This window comes from Nicotiana sylvestris, chromosome 5 (assembly GCF_000393655.2).
Source record: "Nicotiana sylvestris chromosome 5, ASM39365v2, whole genome shotgun sequence".
NCBI classification, from domain to species: domain Eukaryota; kingdom Viridiplantae; phylum Streptophyta; class Magnoliopsida; order Solanales; family Solanaceae; genus Nicotiana; species Nicotiana sylvestris.
This window is the reverse complement of record NC_091061.1, coordinates 84,019,513-84,044,115: the sequence shown is the minus strand read 5'-3', so window position 1 is coordinate 84,044,115 and position 24,603 is coordinate 84,019,513. Positions and strand designations below refer to the sequence as shown.

The following is a 24,603-nucleotide window of genomic DNA, read 5'->3' as shown; positions in this document are numbered from 1 at the left end:
TATTACTCTTAAAATATTTTTTTATTTTTATTTTATTCTATTATTTTCAATAATATTGTCTGAATTTGAATATTTAAATACATATTTTATTTTAAAAATAAAAACGAAAATGATTTTTTTTAAAGAAACAAAGAAATTAACTAATATAAAACAACCTTCACCCATGGTTGAGTAATTAATTGTAGTTAATTTCTTTGTGTCTTTTTTATCATTTTTTTCCTTTTTAAAAAAAATAATTTTTGAATCTCCAAATTTGTTGGAGCTTTATCCTAAAATTTGACACGTGTTAATTTTTTTTTGGTCAAACTGTCAAAATTTTAATTTAACTAAGTATAATATTTACAACTCACTAGCTCATTGGACTCTTGAGCTAGACTCAAAAAAATAGAATTAACAATCCCTTTTTCTCTACTACAACTTCTCTACTATCTATCTCTCTATATATATCTATACATGTCTAAGTAGGATAGTTGCTCAATCTTTTTAACTCTTTGTGCTATTTGGATTCATTTTGCCCTCGTATGTGTAGCTCTATGATAATATTCCTCACCCTCTGAAGGCTTGATATCATCTTCTCTTGAAGTCTTTATTGATTCCTCTCTGCCCAGACATGGTAAATTACAGTTGCAAACAGGAATTCTAGCATGTGAGCTCGAACTCTGCATGAACTTCTTTTCACTAACCATTCAATCTCAGCATTCCAGCTACCTATTTGGTGTCTTTCTCCCAGCCATTTTAACAATGTTGCCCACATATTTCTGGAGTAGTCATAGTCAAAAAAGAGGTGCTCCATTGTCTCCTCAGTATCTTCCTCCCAAAGCATACAATCACTTGCTATTGATAGTCCCCACTTTTTAATCGATCCACTGTAGCTAGCTTCTTATGCATAGCCAACCACAAGATGAATTGATGCCTTGGTAATGCTTTTGAATCAATTTGTTATCCTTTTCCAATGACACTTAGGATATTAGGGCATTGTTGCAACATATAGATTCTTAATGCTAAACTTCCCTTTTGTACAGTACTTGTTCATATTAGCAGAGGAGTCCCTTTGAGTTAGCCAATCTCTAGTGTCAAATATTTTCCTAACTAGCGAGCAGACTTGCTTAGGAGATTTCATAGTCATTATGGCATTCCCTTTTATATAGTAGTTGTGTATCCATTGGATCCAGAGATTGTCCTTTTTGTCATTAATTGCCCATAGACGTTTACATAAAGCAGCTTTGTTCCAATTAGCCACATCAATTACATTCAAACCTCCAGCTGAAAATGGCAGACATATCTTGTCCCAAGCAGCCATTGCTCTCCTTGAAAGTTCATTGCTTCCAGTCCAAAGGAAAGTTCTACAAGCAGTCACAATCAATTTTGTTATCTTTTTTGGAAGTAGGAAAATATGTGCTCAGTAGGTCTGCATTTCAAATATCACACTCTTGATCAATTGCAACCGACCACTATAAGATAGGAATTTGGTTGACCAACATTTGAGTCGTGCAGTAATCTTTTTAATTAATGGCATACACTGCTGGATAGATAACTTCTTAGAGGAAAATGAACTCCCAGATACTTGAATGACAACTCACATGCTGTGAATTGCATTTCTGCAATGATCCCTTCTTTGAACTCCTTTGGTACTCCTGCAATATACAAAGCACTTTTCTCTATATTTGCTTTAAGTCCTGACACCTTTGAGAAATGTTGAAATCTGCTCATGAGTAAGCTTATGGATAGCTTATCTGCTCCGCAGCACAGGATCAGATCATCAGCAAAACATATGTGTGTTATGTTCTTTTTAGAGCACATCGGGTGGTAGTTGAAGTCTGGAATGCTCTCTAGTGTCTTCAGTGATCGATCCAGATATTCCATCACTAATACAAATAGGTAGGGAGACATTGGATCTCCTTGCATAAGCCCCTTTTTTTCTTGGAATTTGGTCGTCAATCCTCCATTTATCAGTAGAGAATAACTGACAGTTGTCACACACTCCATCACAAGCTGTACAAACTTCACAGGCATACCAAATTCAAGCAGTATCATCATTAGAAAAGGCCACTCAACTGAATCATAAGTCTTTCTTATGTCAACTTTGATCAAACATCTTGGTGAGACCCCTTTCTAAGTATATCATTTAACCAACTCATGGGCAATAATAACATTATCCAATATGTTCCTTCCTTCAATAAATGCTAATTGAGCAGGTCCAACAATTTTGTCAACAACAGTATTTAACTTTGATGTTAGAATTTTTGCAATGAGTTTATAGATTGTAGAACAACATGTTATGGGTCTAAACTCCTTAACAAATGTAGGACTGTTTACTTTGAGCATTAGTGTAACTGTAGTGCAGTTCATGCTTCTCACCATCTTCCCATTTTCGAAAAATTCCTGAATAGCTCGTTTAATTTCACCTCCAACAAGGTTCTAGTATGCTTTAAAGAATTCAATAGGGAAACCATCTATTGTCACGACCCGAATTTTCCACCCTCGGGAGTCGTAATGGCGCATACTCGTAGAATCTGGGCAAGCCGCGAAATAAAGAATCACTAACTCTTTCATTTTTAGCCCTTTTTAACAATTTGAATTAACAAGTAATCAACATTGAAATATTAACGATAAATAAAAATCAAGCGGAAGACTTAATCTGATAAAATAACTAAAGCCAGTACGGCAATGCCAACATACATCTCTACCCGAAATCCGGTGTCATAATATCACGGACTGTCTATGAATACTACAAGCAAATTTCTAAAAAGAAAGTATAATCTGTCTCGGAAACAACTGAAAACAGAATACATAATAAGATAGACGAGAACGCTGGGCTTGCGGACGCCTGCAGGTCTATCTCGGGATCTCTAGCTGGACTGAAGGCAGCTACCCAAATGCTATGGTCCAAGAGCTGCTCCGGGATCTGCACATAGTGCAGAGTGTAGCATCAGCACAACTAACCCCATGTGCTGGTAAGTGCCTAGCCTAACCTCGGTGAAGTAGTGACGAGGCTGGGACCAGACTACCAAATAAACCTGTGTAGTTATATAATATACAGTAGAAAATAAAACAGGAATAAACAAGTAAAGATGGGAGGGGATACATGCTGCAGGGGTATATCAATATCAACAGTAAATCAAGAGTAAAGACATAAGGAAAACTTGGAATTCACAACAAAACAATAAGGAACGTGTATCCAATCTACAAAACACTTTGTATCATCAATTGTTGTGACGCGCAACCCGATCCCAACTTATAACAACACTATTATGGCATGCAACTCGATCCATATCTTTTACCACTGTTGCAGAATACAACCCGATCCAGTTATATTATTGTTGCGGCATGCAACCTGATCCAATTATATCATTGTTGTGGCGTTCAACCCGATCCATATATAATATTGTTGCGGCATGCAACCCAATTCACATATAATATTATTGCGGCGTACAACCTGATCCAAATATACAATCAACAACAATCACAACAAGAGTCCCTGTAAGGGATTAATAAAGAACTACACTGTCCTGGCAAGGGAATCAACAATATAAATAAATACGTCCCGGCAAGGGAGAAACAACTATAACCAGACTTATTCCAACATCTAACTACCTCAACTAATACCAATACTCAGTCATAAGTAATTTTCACGAGAATAATTATAATTCTTGCTCAACACAGAGAATCAACGACTTAGGCATTCGTAGTAATTGTTAAGAATACAACAAGTTCAATTTAAGACTCACGGTCATGCTCGACACCAACATATAAATACTCGTCACCATGCCTATACGTCATACTCAACAAGAAACAAGTAGCAAATAGGACACAACTCCTAATCCCTCAAGCTAAGGTTAGACCGAACACTTACCTCGATGCCACGAACACAATTCACGTCTCAATTATCGCTTTACCCTTGATTCCACCACCAATTCGCTTGTATCTAGCCACAAGTTACTTAATTACATCAATAAACGCTAAATGAATCAAGCCCAATGCATGAAAATGAGTTTTCCAAAGTTTTACCCAAAAGTCAAAAATTCCCCCCAGGCCCACATGGTCAAAACCTGAGGTTCGAACCAAAACCTGATTACCCATTCCCCCACGAACCCAAATATATGATTTGTTTTGAAATCGGACTTCAAATCGAGGTCCAAATCCCCAAAATTTGAAAAACCTAGGTTCTACTCAAAACACCCATTTCCCCCATGAAAATCATTGATTTTGAGTTGAAATCATGTGAAAAGATGTTAAATATTGAAGAAAATGAGTTAGAATTGATTTACAATCGATTTGGAAGAGAAGTTGTCTTTGAAAAATCGTCAAAGAGTGTTTTGGTTTTGAAAGAGTGTGAAAAATGGTTGAAATGCGTCTAAGTTATGAATTTACAGGTTGCAGGTATCGCAATTGCGATGCTATTCTTACATTTGCGAAGGGACCTTCGCATTTGCAAAGTTGTTTTTGCGATAAATTTGCCGCATTTGCAATGACTGGGGTGTTCAGGGCATCTTCGCATTTGTGAAGGGACTTTCGCATTTGCAGAATCACTTTTGTGATAAAGTCGTCGCATTTGTGACCCGAGGAAGCCTAGGCCACTTCTCGCATTTGCGACTCATTGCTCGCATTTGCGAGCCAGGCTTCGCAATTGCGAAGCCTGCAGGCCTGAAGCATACCAGATAAAATCTGTAACATCCTAAGTCCAAATTCCAATCCGGGGCCTATCCAAAACCCACCCGAGTCGTCGGGACTCCAAACCAAACATGCACACCAACCTAAAAACCTCATACGGACTTGCTCGTGCATTCAAATAACCAAAATAACATCAACAATTATGAATTTAGCATCAAAATCATGAAATCACTTAAGAACATCAAATTTTCTAATTTTCTCAAATAAGGTCCGATTCACGTCATTTCAAGTCCGTTTCTTACCAAATTTCATAGACTCAACTTAAACCACATATAAGACCTGTACCGAGTTCCGAAACCAGAATACGGGCCCGATACCTTCAAATTTCAAACACATTTCATTTCCAAAAACTCATAAATATTCCAGAAAATAATTTTCTTTAAAAATTCATTTCTTGGGCTTGGGACCTCGGAATTTGATTTCGTGCATACGCTCAAGTTCCATATTTTCCTACGGACCCTCCGGGACCATCAAATCACGGGTCCGGGTCCGATAACCCAAAATGTTGACCGAAGTCAACTTAAATTCATTTTAAAGGCAAAGCTCATTATTTTTCACAGATTTTCACATAATGGCTTTCCGGCTACGCGCTCGGACTGTGCACACAAATCGAGGTGAGACAGAAAGAGGTTTTCAAGGCCTCGAAACAAAGAATTTATTTCTAAAACAAGTGATAACTTTTTGGGTCATCGCATTCTCCACCTCTAAAACAACCGTTCGTCCTTGAATGGACATAAGAAGGAAGTACCTTAGTCGGGGAAAAGATGAGGATAATGGATTCGCATATCGGACTTGGACTCCCAGGTCGATGCCTCAGCGGTGTCACGCCCCGAACCTGGGAGCGAGATTGGCACTCAGTGCCTCAACTATCCTTGCGTATCACCTGTGACTCAGAGACTTTGAACATGTAATGTCATAATTTTGGACATCGCCTGCAAGAAAATGTGCGATGCAAACGATAAAACTGAATAAAGACTAACGCTAACTAACCATCAACATAAGGCTGGACCGGCAAGGCCGTCATATTTACTACAACTGACAAGCTAACAAAATATACGTACAGGGCCTACTAGACCAACATACGGTATTAACTGACACGACATATCTACAAGCCTCTAATAATTGATATACTATGATCGGAACAGGGCCCCGACCTACCCATAACCTATCTACATATATACACAAGATGCACACCACACTGCTAGACCCGGTAACTCCGAAAGAAGGGGAGCTTATCGACAAAGCTGATCTCGGGCAACACCTACTGAGGAGGTCTACCCGTCTATCTGTCTGACCCTGCATGCATGAAATGCAGCGTCCCCATAAAGGGACGACAGTACAAAATGATGTACCGAGTATGTAAGGCAATATATTGAAACTGAAACTGAAATTGAACTAATAATATAACAACTGAGAACAACTGGGAGTCAAAGAAAACTCGAAGATATGCTCATCTGATAATACCGACTCAATTCTCTCAATATAGTAAGTAAAATAGCTGTCCGACCCTATAAGGCTCGGTATACATATATATCTGCTCTGCCGTAGTAGGCTCGCTCATAAGCGCTCGGCCATACTAGGCTTTGTATCTCGATCAACTGGGCTCGCCCATATGCGCTCGGCCACAGTAGGATCGTCATATAACTTACCATCTGATCAGAGGTTGCCCAATAGGGGCCTACCCATCGATTATAGCTCGATGATAATGAAAATACTTTTAATACATTATATATGTAACTTCTCTGCTCTCTTGACTGAAAGAAGGAAATACTCAACTGAATATGAAATCCCGATAAGGAGAATATTATAACTTACAACACTAGAAAAATATACGCAATTTGCGAGACTAGCAAAATATACATAAATTCCGGTATGTGAATGTAATGACGAGATCATGCCAAATGAAAGAAGAGCTTAGCCTTAACATACCCGTTTCTTGAATTATTTGAATGAATCTGCTTCTGCGAAATTTACACCTGGATTCTTTGACGTTAGAATGAAATCGTGTTTGCCTCGAACGTTTTCTGATTTCCAAGTTCTTGTTTCTGAACGTTACTGTGTTACTACTCTTGGCGAAATATAAGATTTGTTGCTTCAAGAAAACGTTACTATGTTGCTACTCTTTGGCTAAATAGAAGATTTGTTGTTTCAAGCTTCTTAATCCTTATGAATGAAAATGACTTTCTTTAATGCTTGCTTGTCTGATCAAAAGACAAGATACCTTTTTTTGCATTTTTTTAACAAACCATTAAAATAAGACTTACATGTCTCATAATTAAGTCTTATTTGGATAAGGCTTTAGCCACATGGCTTTAATGACCTATGAGTCATTGTTTAGCCATTGTGGCCTTATGCCGTGTGGCTTTGGGTTATTTAATTAAATTTTGTCCGCTTATTAGTCAACTGGGTAATGTCCTGTTACCCGGTAATTAATCAATTACTCGCATAATTTAAAATTATCACAAATTACTTAAAATTATATTTATTTTATTATTATTATTATTATTTTTTTAAAATACTTCATATATACTTTATATATTATACTACCATGGTCATATGGTACCTTGCGTGGTACTAGTTCATAATTATCGGGTATTATCGCTCGACCCGTATTTAATTCCAAATTGACCACTTTCAACGAAACTCCTTTTCCCTAATTCGTGCATCCTTTATCCTTCATGGAAATTATTTTTTCCGCTTGTTATAAATAGCTTAAGTACGTCAAGATGATCTCATACCCATGTCTACGTCGGTTAACTAAAAAACGAAATTGTAACGTACGAAAATGCGAGATGTAACATCCTTTCCCCCTTAGAAACATTCGTCCTCGAATGTTCAGCTCCCCGTGATCTATATAACTTTGGCAAGGTCAGCTCTGTAACAACACCACTATCAACTCTCCTCGTAGGAGCTTAATAATCTAACGACATTCAGGACCATAATTATGAATAACGATGACAGCCTCTCATGACCAACGTAAGAATTTATACACATACCTTATGATTATGATATCTCAGTCGAATCCTTTTCTGGAGGAGGAAATAAGTAGGGATATTTAGACTTCATGTTTTCCTCGGCTTCCCATGTCATTTCTTCCACATTATTGTTTCTCCAAAGTACTTTCACGGAGGCTACTTCCTTATTCCGCAGCTTGCGGATTTGTCGGTCTAGGATGGCAATCGGAACTTCCTCGTATGATAGGTTCTCTGTAATCTGTACATCATCCATGGGCACTACTTGGGTAGGATCTCCAATGCACTTCCGTAACATAGATACGTGAAAAACTGGATGAACAGACTCCAATTCCGAGGGCAATTCTAACTCGTAAGCTACTTGGCCCACTCTCCGAATGATCCTATAAGACCCAATATATCGTGGGCTAAGCTTGCCTCTCTTGCCAAATCTCATTACACCTTTCATAGGTGACACCTTTAAGAATACCCAATCATTAACCTCGTACTCTAAATCTCGTCGCCGCACGTCAGAATATGACTTCTGTCAACTCTGAGCTATCAACAGTCGCTCCCGGATAAGCTTTACCTTTTCTATGGCCTGTTGAACCAGGTCTGGCCCATATAACCCGAATTCTCCAACATCGAACCACCCTATGGGAGATCTGCACCTGCGCCCATATAAAGCCTCGTACGGAGCCATCTGGATACTGGAGTGGTAACTGTTATTATATGAAAACTCGATAAGAGGTAGATGTTCATCCCAACTTCTATTAAAATCCAGCACACATGCTCGCAACATATCCTCGAGCGTTTGAATCGTGCGCTCGGCTTGTCCATCTATTTGTGGATGAAAAGCTGTGCTGAGATTCACCTGAGTTCCTAGACCTTTCTGAAATGACCTCCAAAAATGTGCTGTAAACTGGGCCCCACGGTCAGATATAATAGATACGGGTACTCCGTGTAGTCGCACTACCTCCTTAATATATAATTTTGCGTAATCCTCTGCTGTATAGGTAGATCTGACCGGTAGGAAATGAGCTGATTTCGTGAGCCTATCAACTATCACCCATATAGAATCAAGCTTATGATGGGAACGAGGTAAACCTGTGATAAAGTCCATGTTAATCACCTCCCATTTCCATGTCGGGATCTCTATAGTCTGCATTAGCCCTCCGGGCTTCTGGTGCTCTATTTTCACCTGCTGGCAACTAGGGCATTGAGCGACATATCCGGCAATGTTCTTTTTCATATCGTTCCACCAATACACATCCTTAATGTCATGATACATCTTTGTCGACCCAGGGCGAATAGAATACCATGAATAATGTGCTTCCGGCATAATCCTGTCTCGTAGTCTTGCTACCTTTGGAACACACAAACGACCCTTGTATCTGAGAACCCCATCTCCTTTGAGTTCTAACAACGGCTTCTTTTGTTGTGGAACCCGCTCTCTCAACTTGACTAACTCTGGATCCTCGTATTGCCTCTCCTTTACTTCAGCTATGAGAGATGATTTTGCAGTATTTTGGAGTACAACTCCTCCATTGCCAGAGTCCACTAATCGAACCCCCAAACAAGCCAATTGATGAATCTCTCTTGTCAATTGTCTTTTCTCGGCCTCAACATGTGTTAAGCTACCCATAGATCGGCGACTTAAAGCATCTGCTACAACATTAGCTTTCCCTGGATGGTAGAGAATGTTAAAATCGTAGTCTTTCAATAATTCAAGCCATCGCGTTTGTCGCAAATTCAACTCTTTTTGCTTGAGGATATATTGCAGGCTCTTATGATCTGTGAATATATCAACATGCACCCCATATAAATAATGCCGCCATATCTTAAGTACATGAACAACCGCAGCTAACTCGAGGTCGTGGGTTGGATAATTCTGCTCATGCTTCCTTAACTGCCTTGAAGCATATGCAATTACTCGCCCATGTTGCATCAGGACACATCCTAACCCAACACCTGAGGCATCACAATACATGGCATAACCAGCTGGACCATCTGGAAGTGCCAGAACTGGCGCTGAGGTCAATCTGTTCTTAAGCTCTTGGAAACTCTGCTCACAGGCCTCTGTCCACTAAAACTTAGTCACTTTTTGCGTCAGCTTTGTTAATGGTGCTGAGAGAGAAGAAAACCCCTCTACAAACCTCTGATAATATCCTGCTAAGCCTAGAAAGCTACGAATCTTTGTCGGAGTGGTAGGTCTAGGCCAAGATTTCACATCCTCAATCTTCTGAGTGTCTACCTTTATACCTCCGTCGAATACAATATGCCCCAAGAATGCTACGGACTTTAGCCAGAATTCACACTTAGAAAGCTTAGCATACAATTTATTATCACGGAGGGTTTGGAGTACTGCTCGTAGGTGATCTACATGCTCATCCTCTGAACGTGAATAAACCAGAATATCATCAATAAAGACTATCACAAACAGATCCAAATATGGCCGGAATAGGCTATTCATCAAGTCCATAAATATGGCGCGTGCGTTCGTCAACCCGAAGGACATAACAAGAAACTCAAAGTGGCCATATCGGGTCCTGAAGGCGGTCTTGGGAATATCTTTCTCCCAAACTCTAACCTGGTGGTACCCCGACCTCAAATCTATCTTTGAAAAGCATCTAGCTCCCTGCAACTGATCAAACAAATCATCTATCCTTGGAAGGGGGTACTTATTCTTAATAGTTACCTTGTTCAGTTGCCTATAGTCGATACACATCCTTAGCGATCCGTCCTTTTTTCGTACAAACAATACCGGTGCACCCCAAGGTGAGGTACTAGGCCTAATAAAACCTTTTTCTAGTAAATCTTTTAATTGGTCCTTCAACTCCTTTAATTCGGCAAGTGCCATTCTATATGGAGGGATGGATATTGGTTGTGTTCCTGGAAGCAAATCGATTGCAAAATCAATCTCTCGCTCTGGAGGAATACCTGGAAGTTCATCTGGAAATACATCCGCGTACTCTTTTACTACTGGAATAGACTGAAGTATAGATTTCTCAGCATCGACATCTTTAACTCGCACAATATGATAGATGCACCCTTTTGCGATCATTTTTCTTGCCTTCAAATAGTAAATAAACCTGCCTCTGGGTGTCGCTGTATTACCTACCCATTCGAGGACTGGCTTACCCGGAAAATGAAATCTAGCTATCTTCGCTCGACAATCAACCATGGCATAACAAGCTGCCAACCAGTCCATGCCCATGATAGCATCGAAATCCAACATCTCTAGTTCAACTAGGTCGGCTGAGGTTTGACGACCATAAACTGTTATCGTACAACCTCGGTAAACACGTCTAGAGATAATCAATTCTCCGACTGGTGTAGATACCGTAAAAGGATCACTTAGTATTTCAGGCACTATACCAAATTTTCACGCGACAAATGAGTTAATATATGATAAGGTAGATCCTGGGTCTATCAAGGCATAAACATCGTGAGAACAAATAGTCAACATACCTGTCACAACGTCTGGTGAAGACTCTTGGTCTTGTCGACCTGCTAGTGCATAGATACGATTTTGGTTACTACCTGAACTGAACCCTCTACCTCTACCTCGACCTCTACCAGCCAAAGACCGAGACTCGTGCTTTGAAGGATGCACAGACATAGCTGATCCTGTTGCTGAATTCACTGGTTGCGCCATATCCCCAGAATCCTTGTTTGGGCAATCTCGCATCATATGCCCTGGACGTCCACATGTATAACAAGCATCAGAACCGGCTCGGCATTGGCCCAAGTGTGTTCGACCGCAGATGGCACATCGCTGCTGAAATGGCCCTGTCTGTCTCAAACCTTGTTGTTGCTGCAACCCTGCCACCTGGGGGCTCTCACCCGGTCCTGACTGAGTATAGCGGTCATTCCTGTACCCTTGTAGCTGAGGTGGCGGAGGTCTAGGTGGTCGTTTGAAGTACTGGGGCCGGTAGCTCCCCTGATACTGTTCCTGCAACCTGGCAAATCTCATCCTCTTACATTGTCCTGACTCAGTCCTCTCCACACTTTGCTGCCGACGGCTACCCCTTTCTATATTTTGGGCAAATGCCTGAATTCGCGAGATATCCATACTATCCTATAATGCAGCGGTGGCACACGCCTCGGTCAACTCTGGGGCCAACCCTGCTATAAACCTGTGGATTCTATCCTACATAGTAGCAACTATAGATGGTGCATATCTGGCCAAGGAGTCAAAACGAAGACTATATTCTCGAACACTCATATTGCCCTGCTTGAGTGCTAGAAACTAATCGAGTCGGGCCTGTCGGATTTCTCATGGTAAATACTGGTCGAGGAAGGCATTTGAAAAATCCTCCCAAATAGCAGGAGGGGCATTACGTCCCCTGGACCTTTCCCATCCCTCATACCAAAGGATGGCTATATCTCGGAGTCGAAAAGCTGCTAACTCAACTACCTCTTTCTCCGCGGTATGCATAACCCGAAAAATCCTATGAAGCTGATCTATGAAATCCTGCGGGTCCTCCCTCTGATTTGTCCCCGTGAACTCTGGGGGATTCAAAGCAATAAACTCTCGAACCCTTGGACTCCCAGATCCCTCAGAAGGTCCTGCACTAGAGGTTGCCCTAGCCTGTTGCTGGGTAGCTACCAACTGTGCCAACAAATGCACCACACCCCTCAAGTCCTGATCTGATGGAAGCGGAGGAGGAACTGGATGTGTGGTCTCCCTAGGAATCTCCTCAGGTGGTGGAGGAGCCGGTAATTGCTGAGTAGGGGTCTCTCCCTGCGACTCCGATTGGGCCCCAGCTATTGGGGGTACCCTGTTAGTCCCCTTACCTACTACTGGTTCTTTCCTCTGACTAGCTGTAGTCTTCCTAATTATCACCATCTGTGCATGCAAATGTCAATACGTAAGTTTAACTCAAATTTTCTACAACTCAGTGCTACGACACGATTTAGATTTGAAAAAAAAGTAACCAACTCCTAAATGCCCTGTAGTCCCTTGCTTATATAATGTGGTGCACCACACATTTATAAACAAGACCCTACTAGACACGGCTTGTAGACTCCCTAGGACAGAACTGCTCTGATACCACTATTGTCACGCCCCGAACCTGGGAGCGAGACTGGAACTCAGTGCCTCAACTATCCTTGCGTATTACCTGTGACTCAGAGACTTTGAACATGTAATGTCATAATTTTGGACATCGCCTGCAAGAAAATGTGCGATGCAAACTATAAAACTGAATAGAGACTAACACTAACTAACCATCAACATAAGGCTGGACCAGCAAGGCCGTCATATTTACTACAACTGACAAGCTAACAAAATATACGTACAGGGCCTACCAGACCAACATACGGTATTAACTGACACGACATATATACAAGCCTCTAATAATTGATATACTATGATCGGAACAGGGCCCCGACCTACCCATAACCTATCTACATATATACACAAGATGCACACCACACTGCTAGACCCGGTAACTCCGAAAGAAGGGGAACTTACTGACAAAGCTGATCTCGGGCAACACCTACTGAGGAGGTCTACCCGTCTGTCTGTCTGACCCTGCATGCATGAAATGCAGCGTCCCCAGAAAGGGACGTCAGTACAAAATGATGTACCGAGTATGTAAGGCAATATACTGAAACTGAAACTGAAATTGAACTGATAATATAACAACTGAGAACAACTGGGAGTCAAAGAAAACTCGAAGATATGATCATCTGATAATACTGACTCAATTCTCTCAATATAGTAAGTAAAATAGCTGTCCGACCCTATAAGGCTCGATATACATATATATCTGCTCTGCCGTAGTAGGCTCGCTCATAAGCGCTCGGCCATACTAGGCTTTGTATCTCGATCAACTGGGCTCGCCCATATGCGCTCGGCCACAGTAGGATCGTCATATAACTTACCATCTGATCAGAGGTTGCCCAATAGGGGCCTACCCATCGATTATAGCTCGATGGTAATGAAAATACTTTTAATACATTATATATGTAACTTCTCTGCTCTCTTGACTGAAAGAAGGAAATACTCAACTGAATATGAAATCCCGATAAGGAGAATATTATAACTTACAACACTAGAAAAATATAAGCAATTTGCGAGACTAGCAAAATATACGTAAATTCCGGTATGTGAATGTAATGACGAGATCATGCCAAATGAAAGAAGAGCTTAGCCTTAACATACCCGTTTCTTGAATTATTTGAATGAATCTGCTTCTACGAAATTTACACCTGGATTCTTTGACGTTAGAATGAAATCGTGTTTGCCTTGAACATTTTCTGATTTCCAAGTTCTTGTTTCTGAACGTTACTGTGTTACTACTCTTGGCGAAATATAAGATTTGTTGCTTCAAGAAAACGTTACTGTGTTGCTACTCTTTGGCTAAATAGAAGATTTGTTGTTTCAAGCTTCTTAATCCTTATGAATGAAAATTACTTTCTTTAATGCTTGCTTGTCTGATCAAAAGACAAGATACCTTTTTTTGCATTTTTTTAACAAACCATTAAAATAAGACTTACATGTCTCATAATTAAGTCTTATTTGGATAAGGCTTTAGCCACATGGCTTTAATGACCTATGAGTCATTGTTTAGCCATTGTGGCCTTATGCCGTGTGGCTTTGGGTTATTTAATTAAATTTTGTCCGCTTATTAGTCAACTGGGTAATGTCCTGTTACCCGGTAATTAATCAATTACCCGCATAATTTAAAATTATCACAAATTACTTAAAATTATATTTATTTTATTATTATTATTATTTTTTTAAAATACTTCATATATACTTTATATATTATACTACCATGGTCATATGGTACCTTGCGTGGTACTAGTTCATAATTATCGGGTATTATTGCTCGACCCGTATTTAATTCCAAATTGACCACTTTTAACGAAACTCCTTTTCCCTAATTCGTGCATCCTTTATCCTTCATGGAAATTATTTTTTCCGCTTGTTATAAATAGCTTAAGTACGTCAAGATGATCTCATCCCCACGTCTACGTCGGTTAACTAAAAAACGAAATTGTAACGTACGAAAATGCGAGATGTAACAAGCAGACTGGCCTCTCTACTGAACATGAACAAAAGGGAAACTTTTCGAACTCAATTGACGAACCTGCCGGTCTAGAATAGCTACCGGCTCCTCCTCATAGGACAAGTCCTTGTCCAATTGGACAGTGCTGAAATCTAACACGTGGGATGGATCGCCGTGATACTTCCGAAGAATGGACACATGAAACACTGGATGCACGACTGATAAGCTCGGTAGCAACGCAAGTGTATAAGCTACCTCTCCCACTCGATCAAGAATCTCAAACGGGCCAATGAACCTAGGGCTAAGCTTGCGCTTCTTTCCAAATCTCATCACGCTCTTCATAGGCTATACCCGAAGCAATACCCGCTCACCGACCATGAATGCCAAATCACGAACCTTACGGTCGGCCTAAATCTTTTGCTTGAACTTAGCTGTACGAAGCCCTATCCTAAATGATCCTGACCTTGTCCAAGGCATCCTGCACTAGATCCGTACCCAACAACCGAGCCTCTCCCGGCTCAAACCATCCAACCGGCGATCGACATCGCCTACCATACAAAACCTCATAAGGAGCCATCTGGATACCCGACTGGTAGCTGTTATTGTAGGCAAACTCTGCTAAAGGCAAAAACTGGTCCCACAAGCCTCCAAAGTCAATGACACTAGCTCGGAGCATATCCTCCAAAATTTGAATGGTCTGCTTGGACTGCCCGTCCGTCTGAGGATGAAACGCTGTGCTCAACTCAACCCATGTGCCCAACTCTCACTGAACTGCTCTCTAGAAATGTGAGGTAAACTGCGTACCTCGATCTGAAATGATAGACACAGGCGCACCATGAAGACGAACAATCTCCCGAATATAGATCTTAGTTAACCTCTCGGAAGAATAGGAGACTGCCACAAGAATGAAATATGCTGACTTGGTCAGCCTATCAACAATAACCCAAACTGTATCGAACTTCCTTTGAGTCCGTGAGAGTCCAACAACGAAGTCCATAGTGATATGCTCCCACTTCCACTCAGGAATCTCAATCTTCTGGAACAAACCACCAGGCCTCTGATGCTCGTACTCAACCTGCTGACAATTCAAACACCGAGCCACATATGCAACAATGCCCTTCTTCATTCTCCTCTACTAATAATGCTGCCGCAAATCCTGATACACCTTCGCGGTGCCCGAATGAATAGAGTACCAGGAACTATGGGCCTCCTCTAAAATCAACTCTCGGAGTTCATCCACATTAGGCACACAAACTCGACCCTGCAATCTCAAAACTCCATCATCTCCTAAGGTGGTCTGCTTGGCACCTCCATACTGCACCGTGTCTCTAAGGACATACAAATGAGGATCATCAAACTGTCGATCTCGAATACGCTCCAATAATGAAGAACGAGTGACTGTGCAAGCTAACACCCGGCTGGGCTCAGAAACATCCAGCCTCACGAACTGATTGGCCAAAGCCCGAACATCCAAAGCAAGAGGTCTCTCACTGACCGAAACATAAGCAAGACTGCCCATACATGCTGACTTCCTACTCAAAGCATCGACCACCACATTGGCCTTTCCCGGATGATATGAGACGGTGATATCATAGTCCTTTAATAGCTCCAACCACCTTCTCTACCTTAAATTTAGCTCCTTCTACATGAACAAATACTGAAGACTCTTGTTGTCACGACCCAAAATCCCCGGTCGTGATGGCGCCCAACACGATGCTAGGCAAGCCCGACCAATTTGTCACTCACAATCCCTTATGTAGAATTCATTACCAATTAATAGTATTTAATGCCAAATTAACATGATTATAACTCTGTAGTAATAGATAAACAGTACGGAAAATCCATAAAATATCAATATAAATCCCACCGATCTGGTGTCACGAGCCAAGAGCCTCTAACACAAGTCTGTGTAGCAACCTATACATAGAGTTGTCTAGAATACGGAAAATAAAGAGGATAAGGGGAGAAATCGGGTCCTGTGGACGCCATGCAGCTACCTCGATGACTCCGGAATAAGCTGAACAGTAGCAGAAAGCTCAAACTATGCCTCTGAGATACCTGTATCTGCACACATGGTGCATGGAGTAAAGTGAGTCCTCCAACTCAGTGAGTAATAGCAATAAATAATGACTGACAGAAAGAAAACTCGTAAAACACTAAGCAGTTCTATATTAAAACAGTGAGAATATCGAAAACAACAACTGAATGAAGAAGTTAGTTAAATGTCTTTTAAGCCAGTATTCATTTCATTTACTCCTCACGATAACCAAATTCATATTTGTACTGCTACAACATGCAGCCCGATCCATATAGTATACTGCTGCGGCGCGCAGGCCGATCCATATATATATATACTACTGCGGCGTGCAACCCGATCCAAGAATAGTCGACTGCGCTCACTGGGGGTGTGCAGACTCCGGAGGGGCTCCTTCAGCCCAAGCGCAATACTACTACGGCGTGCAGTCCGACCCATATAATATACTATTGCGGCGTGCAGTCCGATCCATATAATATACTACTGCGGCGTGCAGTCCGATCCATATAATATACTACTGCGGCGTGCAGTCTTATCCGCATAAATATATATACTGCTGCGGCGTGCAGCCCGATCCATAGCATATCAAATACCCTCACAATAGGGTTCTCGACCCCTCTCAGTCAATATAGACTTGGCCTCTCGGGCACACTAATATAAGACGGGGTTCTCAACCCACACGTTACTCTCATTAGAATTTAACAACTTCTAAAGCTAGTTCACATTATGTTTATCAGTTAAGAACATGACTGAGGGTATGATTTCGACAAGAAAAATGAGGTCAACCAATACAAATGCCCCCTAAGGGTTCTACAGATCGGCACAAGACCCCAAACATGGCAACTAGCCCATAATATAATGATATTAATTAAGTCTCAGTCAATAGTACAGTAGAGTCATCAAACGGGATGGACCGAGTCCAAATCCCCAGTAGTAACAGACCCCACGCTCATCATACAGCGTGTGTCTCATCTCAACATAGCACCACGTTGTGCAAATCCGGGGTTTCAAACCTTCAGAACATCATTTATAACCATTACTCACCTCAAGCAGGCCGAAATCCTAGCTCGCTACTCCCTTGCCTCACAAATTAACCTCCTCAAGCATCGAATCTGATCAAAACCACAAGTAATACGTTACAATAGGCTAAGGGAATACAACCCAATCAAAAAGACTCAAAAAATATCGAAAATCACGAAGTTGGCAAAACCCGAGCCCCGGGCCCACTTCTTGAAAAATCAAAAAATTGAAATCACCGGATTCCTTATCTCGCCACGAGTCTATACATATCAAATTTATCGAAATCCGAGCTCAAATACTCCCTCAAACCCCCAAATTTCTATTTCAAAAGTCAAGCCCTAATCCTTCCCTTTTAATCAAATTTCCATGAATTTAGATGTTGAGTCTACAATTAAATGACGTTTCTAGGCCATAGGACTCACCTCCAATCGATTCCCAGTCAAAACCCTCTTTAATACTCGTCAAAAGCTCCCAAGGTTACTCAACAATGGAGGAAATGGGACTTGGTTCGCGGGTGAAATGTTTATTAAAACCCTTCTGTCAGCCCAGATTTTACTCTATGCGATCGCATCCAAGCCTCTGCGATCGCATAGCTCAACTTTCCCAGGCCTCCAAAATGTCCTATGCGAACGCGACCCCTTAACTGCGATCGCACTGCTTCACCAATCAAACCTACGCGATCGCATACACTACTCCGCGATTGCATTGAGCAATCAGAACGGCCTTCCCCAAACCTTCTATGCGATCGCAATTGCACTCCTGCGATCGCAGAGAACAAAAATGTTCTGCAACACTCAGCTGGAATCTGCAACTTCAAAAACCAAGATTGGTCCGATTGACCATCCGAAATCACCCCGAGGCCCCCGGGACCTCAACCAAAAGTGCCAACCCATCCTAAAACATCATTCAAACTTGTTCCAATCATCAAAACACCACAAACAACACCAAAACCATCAAATTACATCGGATTCAAGCCTAAATTTCTTAAAAACTTCCGAAATACGCATTTGATCAAAAACCCGACCAAAACACCTCCGAATGATCTGAAATTTTGTACACACATCCAACCCCCGTATCAAAATCTCACCTACCAACCGGAATTCGCCAAAATACTAACTTCGCCAATTCAAGCCTAATTCTACTCCGGACCTCCAAAATCAATTCCGATCACACTCCTAAGCCACATATCAACCCTCGAAGCTAACCGAATCACCGAAAATCACATCCGAGCCCTCTAACTCAATAGTCAACATCCAGTTGACTTTTCCAAAATAAGCCTTCCTTAAAAAGACTAAGTGTCTCATTTCCTATCAAAACCAATCCGATTTAACTCTAACACACCGAATACCGATAACGAAACATGAAGAAGCATAAATTAGGGGAAATAGGGCAGTAACTCACGTGACGACGGGCCGGGTCGTCACACTTGTGATCTGTGAACACCTCACATGCCACGCCATACAGATAATGCCTCAAAATCTTCAATGCGTGAACAATGGCTGCTAACTCCAAATCATGGACTGGATAATTCTTCTCATGAATCTTCAACTGACGTGAAGCATATGCAATAACCTTGCTCTCCTGCATCAACACTGCACCAAGTCCAATACGAGATGCATCGCAATAAACTATATATGGCCCTGAACCCGTGGGCAAAACCAACATTGGCGCCGTAGTCAAAGCTATCTTGAGCTTCTAAAAGCTCGCCTCACTCTTGTCTGACCACCTGAACTGGGCACCCTTCTAGGTCAACTTGGTCATTGGGGCTGCAATAGACAAAAACTCCTCCACAAACTGACGATAGTAGCCTGCCAAACCCAAGAAACTCCGGATCTATATAGATGATACGGGTCTAGGCCAGTTCATAACTACCTCTATCTTCTTCGGATCAACCTAAATACCCTCTACTGATACAACATTACCCAAGAATGCAACTGAACTTAACCAGAACTCACACTTTGAAAACTTGGCATACATCTGACTGTCCCTCAAAGTCTGAAGAGCCAATCTAAGATGCTTCTCGTGCTCCTACCAGCTACGGGAATAGATCAAAATATCATCAATGAAGACTATCACGAACAAATCCAAGTAAAGCCTGAACACTCGGTTCATCAACTCCATAAAAGCTGATGGGGCATTTGTCAACCCGAACGACATCACCAAGAACTCATAATGTCCGTACCGAGTGCGGAAAGCTATCTTAGGGACATTGGATGCCCTAATCCTCAACTGATGGTAGCCAGATCTCAAATCGATCTTCGAGAAGACCTTGGCACCCTGAAGCTGATCAAACAAATCATCAATTCTCGGCAATGGATACTTATTCTTGATTGTAACCTTGTTCAACTGCCGGTAATCAATACACATTCTCATCGATCTGTCCTTCTTCTTAACAAACAACACCGGCGCACCCCAAGGAGAAACACTAGGTCTAATGAAACCTTTTTCAAGCAAGTCTTGCAACTGCTCCTTCAACTCTTTCAACTCAGGCGGGGCCATACAATACGGCGGGATAGAAATGGGCTGAGTGCCCAGAGCCAAATCAATGCAAAAGCCAATATCTCTATCGGGTGGCATACTCGGTAGGTTTAAAGGGAAAACCTCAGGAAACTCGTGAACAACAGGCACGGAATCAATAGAAGGGACCTCAGCACTAGAATCATGAACATAGGCCAAATAGGCCAAACACCCCTTCTCGACCATACGCTGAGCCTTCATATATGAGATAACACTGTGGGTAGAATGACCAGGAGTCCCTCTCCACTCTAAACGAGGTAAAATCGGCAAGGCTAAGGTCACAGTCTTGGCAAGACAGTCCAAGATAGCGTGATAAGGTGATAACCAATCCATCCCTAATATGACATCGAAATCAACTATATCCAGAAGAAGCAAATCTACACGAGTCTCAAAACCCCAATTGCAACTACACATGAATGATGGACTCAATCTACCACAATAGAATCACCCACCGCTATAGACACATAAACATGAACACTCAAAGAATCACTAGGCATGACCAGATGCGGTGCAAAATAAGATAACACATAGGAGTACGTAGACCCCAGATCAAATAAAACTGAAGTAACTCTACTACAAACCAGAACAGTACCTGTGATAACTGCATCGGAAGCCTTAGCCTTAGGCCTGGCTGGAAGAGCATAACATCGGGGTTGGGCCCTACCACCCTGGACTACATCTCTGGGATGGCCTGCAGCTGGCTGGCCTCCACCTCTAGCGGTCTGAGCTCCACCTCTATCTCCATCTCTAGCACCTCTACCCCCACCCCTAGCTGGCTGAGCAGGTGACGGAACACCTGGTGCCTGAACCATAGCATGGGAGCCCTGCCGCTACGATTGAGTACCCACCAGTCTTGGACAAGCCCTCTGGATATGACCATACTCACCGCACTCAAAACATCCACTTGAATGTTGCAGCTGAGGAAACTGAGACTGACCCTAGCGACCTGAATGACCACCCCGAAAACTCTGGAGCAGCGGTGCACTGATAGGAGCTGGTGGTGCACTGTAGGGCTACTGATCAGAATACTGCACATGAGAACCACGACCACCCGAAGAACCGTGAGAAACCTGAAGTGCTGACTGAAAGGGCATAGGAGGATGGCCTCTACCATACGAGACACCATTGAATCTACCTGAATGATGGGGCCTCTTGTCCGACCCATGACCACCTCCCTGCGACAGAACCATCTCCACTCTCCTTGGCCACATTAGCCGCCTTCTGGAAAGAAATCTCACTCCCTATCTCCCTAGCCATCTGAAGACGAATCGGCTGAATAAGTCCCTCAATGAACCTCCTCAACCTCTCTTTCTCGGTGGGAACTATGATAAGAACATGACGAGCCAAGTCGATGAATCTGGTCTCATACTGGGTAACAATCATAGAACCCTACTAGAGATGCTCAAACTGCCTCCGATAGGCCTCTCTCTGAGTGATGGGGAGAAACTTCTCCAAATATAGTTGAGTAACTTGCTCTCAAGTCAAAGCTAGTGATCCAGTTGGTCTAGCCAAACAATAGTCTCTGCACCAAGTCTTGGCGGATCCCGACAAACGAATGGTAGCAAAATCGACCCCGTTGGTCTCTACTATCCCCATGTTCCTGAGAACCTCATGACAGCTGTCTAGATAATCCTGGGGATCCTTAGAAGATGCACCACTGAAGGTAGTAGTGAAGAGCTTGGTGAACCTGTCCAATCTCCACAAAGCATCAACAAACATAGTTGCTCCATCACCGGTCTGAGATACCACACCCGGCTGAACTGCTCCAACTGGCTGAACTGCTGGAGTCTAAAACTGGGGAGCTACCTTCTCCGGAGTGCGAGTAGTAGGAGTCTGGGCTCCTCCTCCAACCTGAGAGACGGCTGGTGCTACGGGAAGCAAGCCTGCCCAGGTGACACTCTCCATAAGGCCTACTAGATGAATCAGAGCATTCCGGAGTACTGGGGTAGCAATAAACCCCTCTGGCACCTGAGCCGAGCCCACCAGAATTGTCTGGGCCGAAACCTCATCATCAAAGTCAACTTGAGGCTCCGCCGTTGGTGTTGCTGCTCTAGGCTGAGCTCTGCCCTGCCTCGGCCTCAGCCTCGCCCTCTGCCCCTTATGGGAGCTGCTGTTGGGGGCTCAGGCTGCTGATCGGTGGATGAGGAAGTGCGTGTTCTCGCCATCTGCGAAAGAACAGAGTAGAAATTCAATTAGCATTGAGAAACCAAACCGCACGATAAGAAGGAATAATTGTGAAGTTCTTCCTAACTCTATAGCCTTTGGGGGATAAATATAGACATCTCTGTACCGATCCCTCAGACTCTACTAAGCTTGTTGATCGCTGCCTACTCCACACTACTAAAAAGTAGGAAGAGAGGGTCACAATAGCTTTTACCCGATTTGTGGGTCGGGATCGATTTCCACATAGAACTAGGAGTGGAGTCGAGTATCTATTTAGGTTGGAATTGCGTATTTGTTCCAAATATCACTTCTAATCATTTTTGGGTGTTCTTTATATTCTAATATTATCAAACTACAAATTACAATTGCTATTAAATTAACTATGAGTAAATTGCTACAAGTTGTATCTAATAGTTTAAAAGGCACTAGGGTAGTGGCATGCTCCTAGGTGGCCAATTGACGGGTAATTGAGCCTAAGGCACAATTGACATGATTGGGGAATATGCTATAACCATTGCACAATTTTACCCACTCTCACACCTCTCGGTAGAGAAAATGATTTTGCCCAATTGACTTTCTCAAGACCAATAGGGTAGGAAAATTTGCTTAAGCAACTGGGGTTCAAGTCGGGTATTACTCTCTCGAGGTTTAACCCTTTAATTGGGACTATCAGTTCTCTTGAGTCCATCCCAATTCCTTGTTGGGTCAATTTCGGAGACTTAGGCTCTCTTTCTCAAGAAGAACCCAAGTAAACTTAGCACAAACTAGTGTTTGCAACCATTAATTCATAGATTAAACCATGAAATTGACCCAAATAACAAACACCCATAGTCAATCTAACCTTAAATCACAACACCCATCAGTTACCCACACTAGGGTTGAGCCATAACCCTAGCTAATGAGTCTAGCTACTCATGCTTGAAGAGAAAAACAGAGAAATAGATGAAGATAAAAACATATTAATTAATTGCTAAGGTAAATACAAAGATTCAATGATAAAAACTAAGTAAAAATGCCCAAAATGGCTAAGAAAAGTCTTCTCACGAGCGCAACTAACGTCTGATAATATCTGATACCCTAAAAATGGAAAAAGGTTCTATTTATAATATGCTAGAAAAACTGGACAAAAATGCCCCTACGGGGTCAGTACGGACCGCATAAAATGGTGTGCGGCCGCACTAGGCTCTTGACTCTGCAAATTTGACTCTCTGAACCCAGGCTCCGCGGACCGCACAGAATGGACTGCGGCCGCGGAGGCATCTAGTGCGGTCCGCACAAACATGACCGTGGACCACACAGGCTTGATCTTCAGAACTTGGCATCTCTCTGAACCTCCCTAGTGCGGACCGCACAAAGTGGTAGTGCGACCGTGGTGCCTTCAGTGCGGGTCGCACAATATCTACTACGGCTGTACTACTTTAATGCTTGAAAAACCAACTCTCTGAATCTCCCTAGTGCGGACCGCACAAAGTGTAGTGTGGGCGCACTAGGCCTGTTTCTCCTGAGTTTTGTCTTGTCTTTGGTACTTGTGCCGGTTTCACTCCTTTTGAGCCGATCTTTGACATCTCGTCACTTTATTGATCAAACCTGCAATCAAGCACAACTTATGAGTCTTTTGGGACTATTTTGTATGAATTTATAATCAAAGCGTAAGCAAGAAGGAGCATGACATACGTCAAAATCCCTAGTTATCACTTGTCCGTGAATTGTGAGACCTATGTAACCTAGATCTCTGATACCAACTTGTCACGACTTGGAATTCCCACCCTCGGGAGTCGTGATGGTGCCTACTCGTAGAAGCTAGGCAAGCCGCGAAATAAAGAATCACTAACTCTTTCATTTTAGCCCCTTTTAACAATTTGAATTAACATGTAATCAACATTGAAATATTAACGATAAATAAAAATCAAGCGGAAGACTTAATCTGATAAAATAACTAAAGCTAGTACGACAATGCCAACATACGTCTCTACCCGGAATCCGGTGTCACAATATCACGGGCTGTCTATGAATACTACAAGAAAATGTCTAAAAGAAAGTATAATATGTCTCGAAAACAACTGAAAATAGAATACATAATAAGATAGATGAGAACGCCGGGCCTGCGGATGCCTGGAGGTCTACCTCGGGATCTCTAGCTGGCCTGAAGGCAACCACCCAAATGCTATGGCCCAAGAGCTGCTCCGGGATTTGCACATAGTGCAGAGTGTAGTATCAGCACTAC

At 42.3% G+C, this 24,603-nt stretch overlaps 1 protein-coding gene across 1 annotated transcript; it reads right to left on the bottom strand.

The window, feature by feature from the left end:
• Positions 1–967: 967 nt before the first annotated feature.
• Positions 968–11,697, bottom strand: LOC138868906 (uncharacterized). The gene is made up of 5 exons (XM_070146484.1): positions 11,094–11,697; positions 10,213–10,994; positions 8,599–9,708; positions 1,565–2,112; positions 968–1,343 (listed from the first exon to the last, which is right to left on the bottom strand). The coding sequence occupies exons 1-5, from the start codon at positions 11,695–11,697 to the stop codon at positions 968–970; spliced, it is 3,420 nt and encodes a 1,139-aa protein (XP_070002585.1).
• Positions 11,698–24,603: the final 12,906 nt, after the last annotated feature.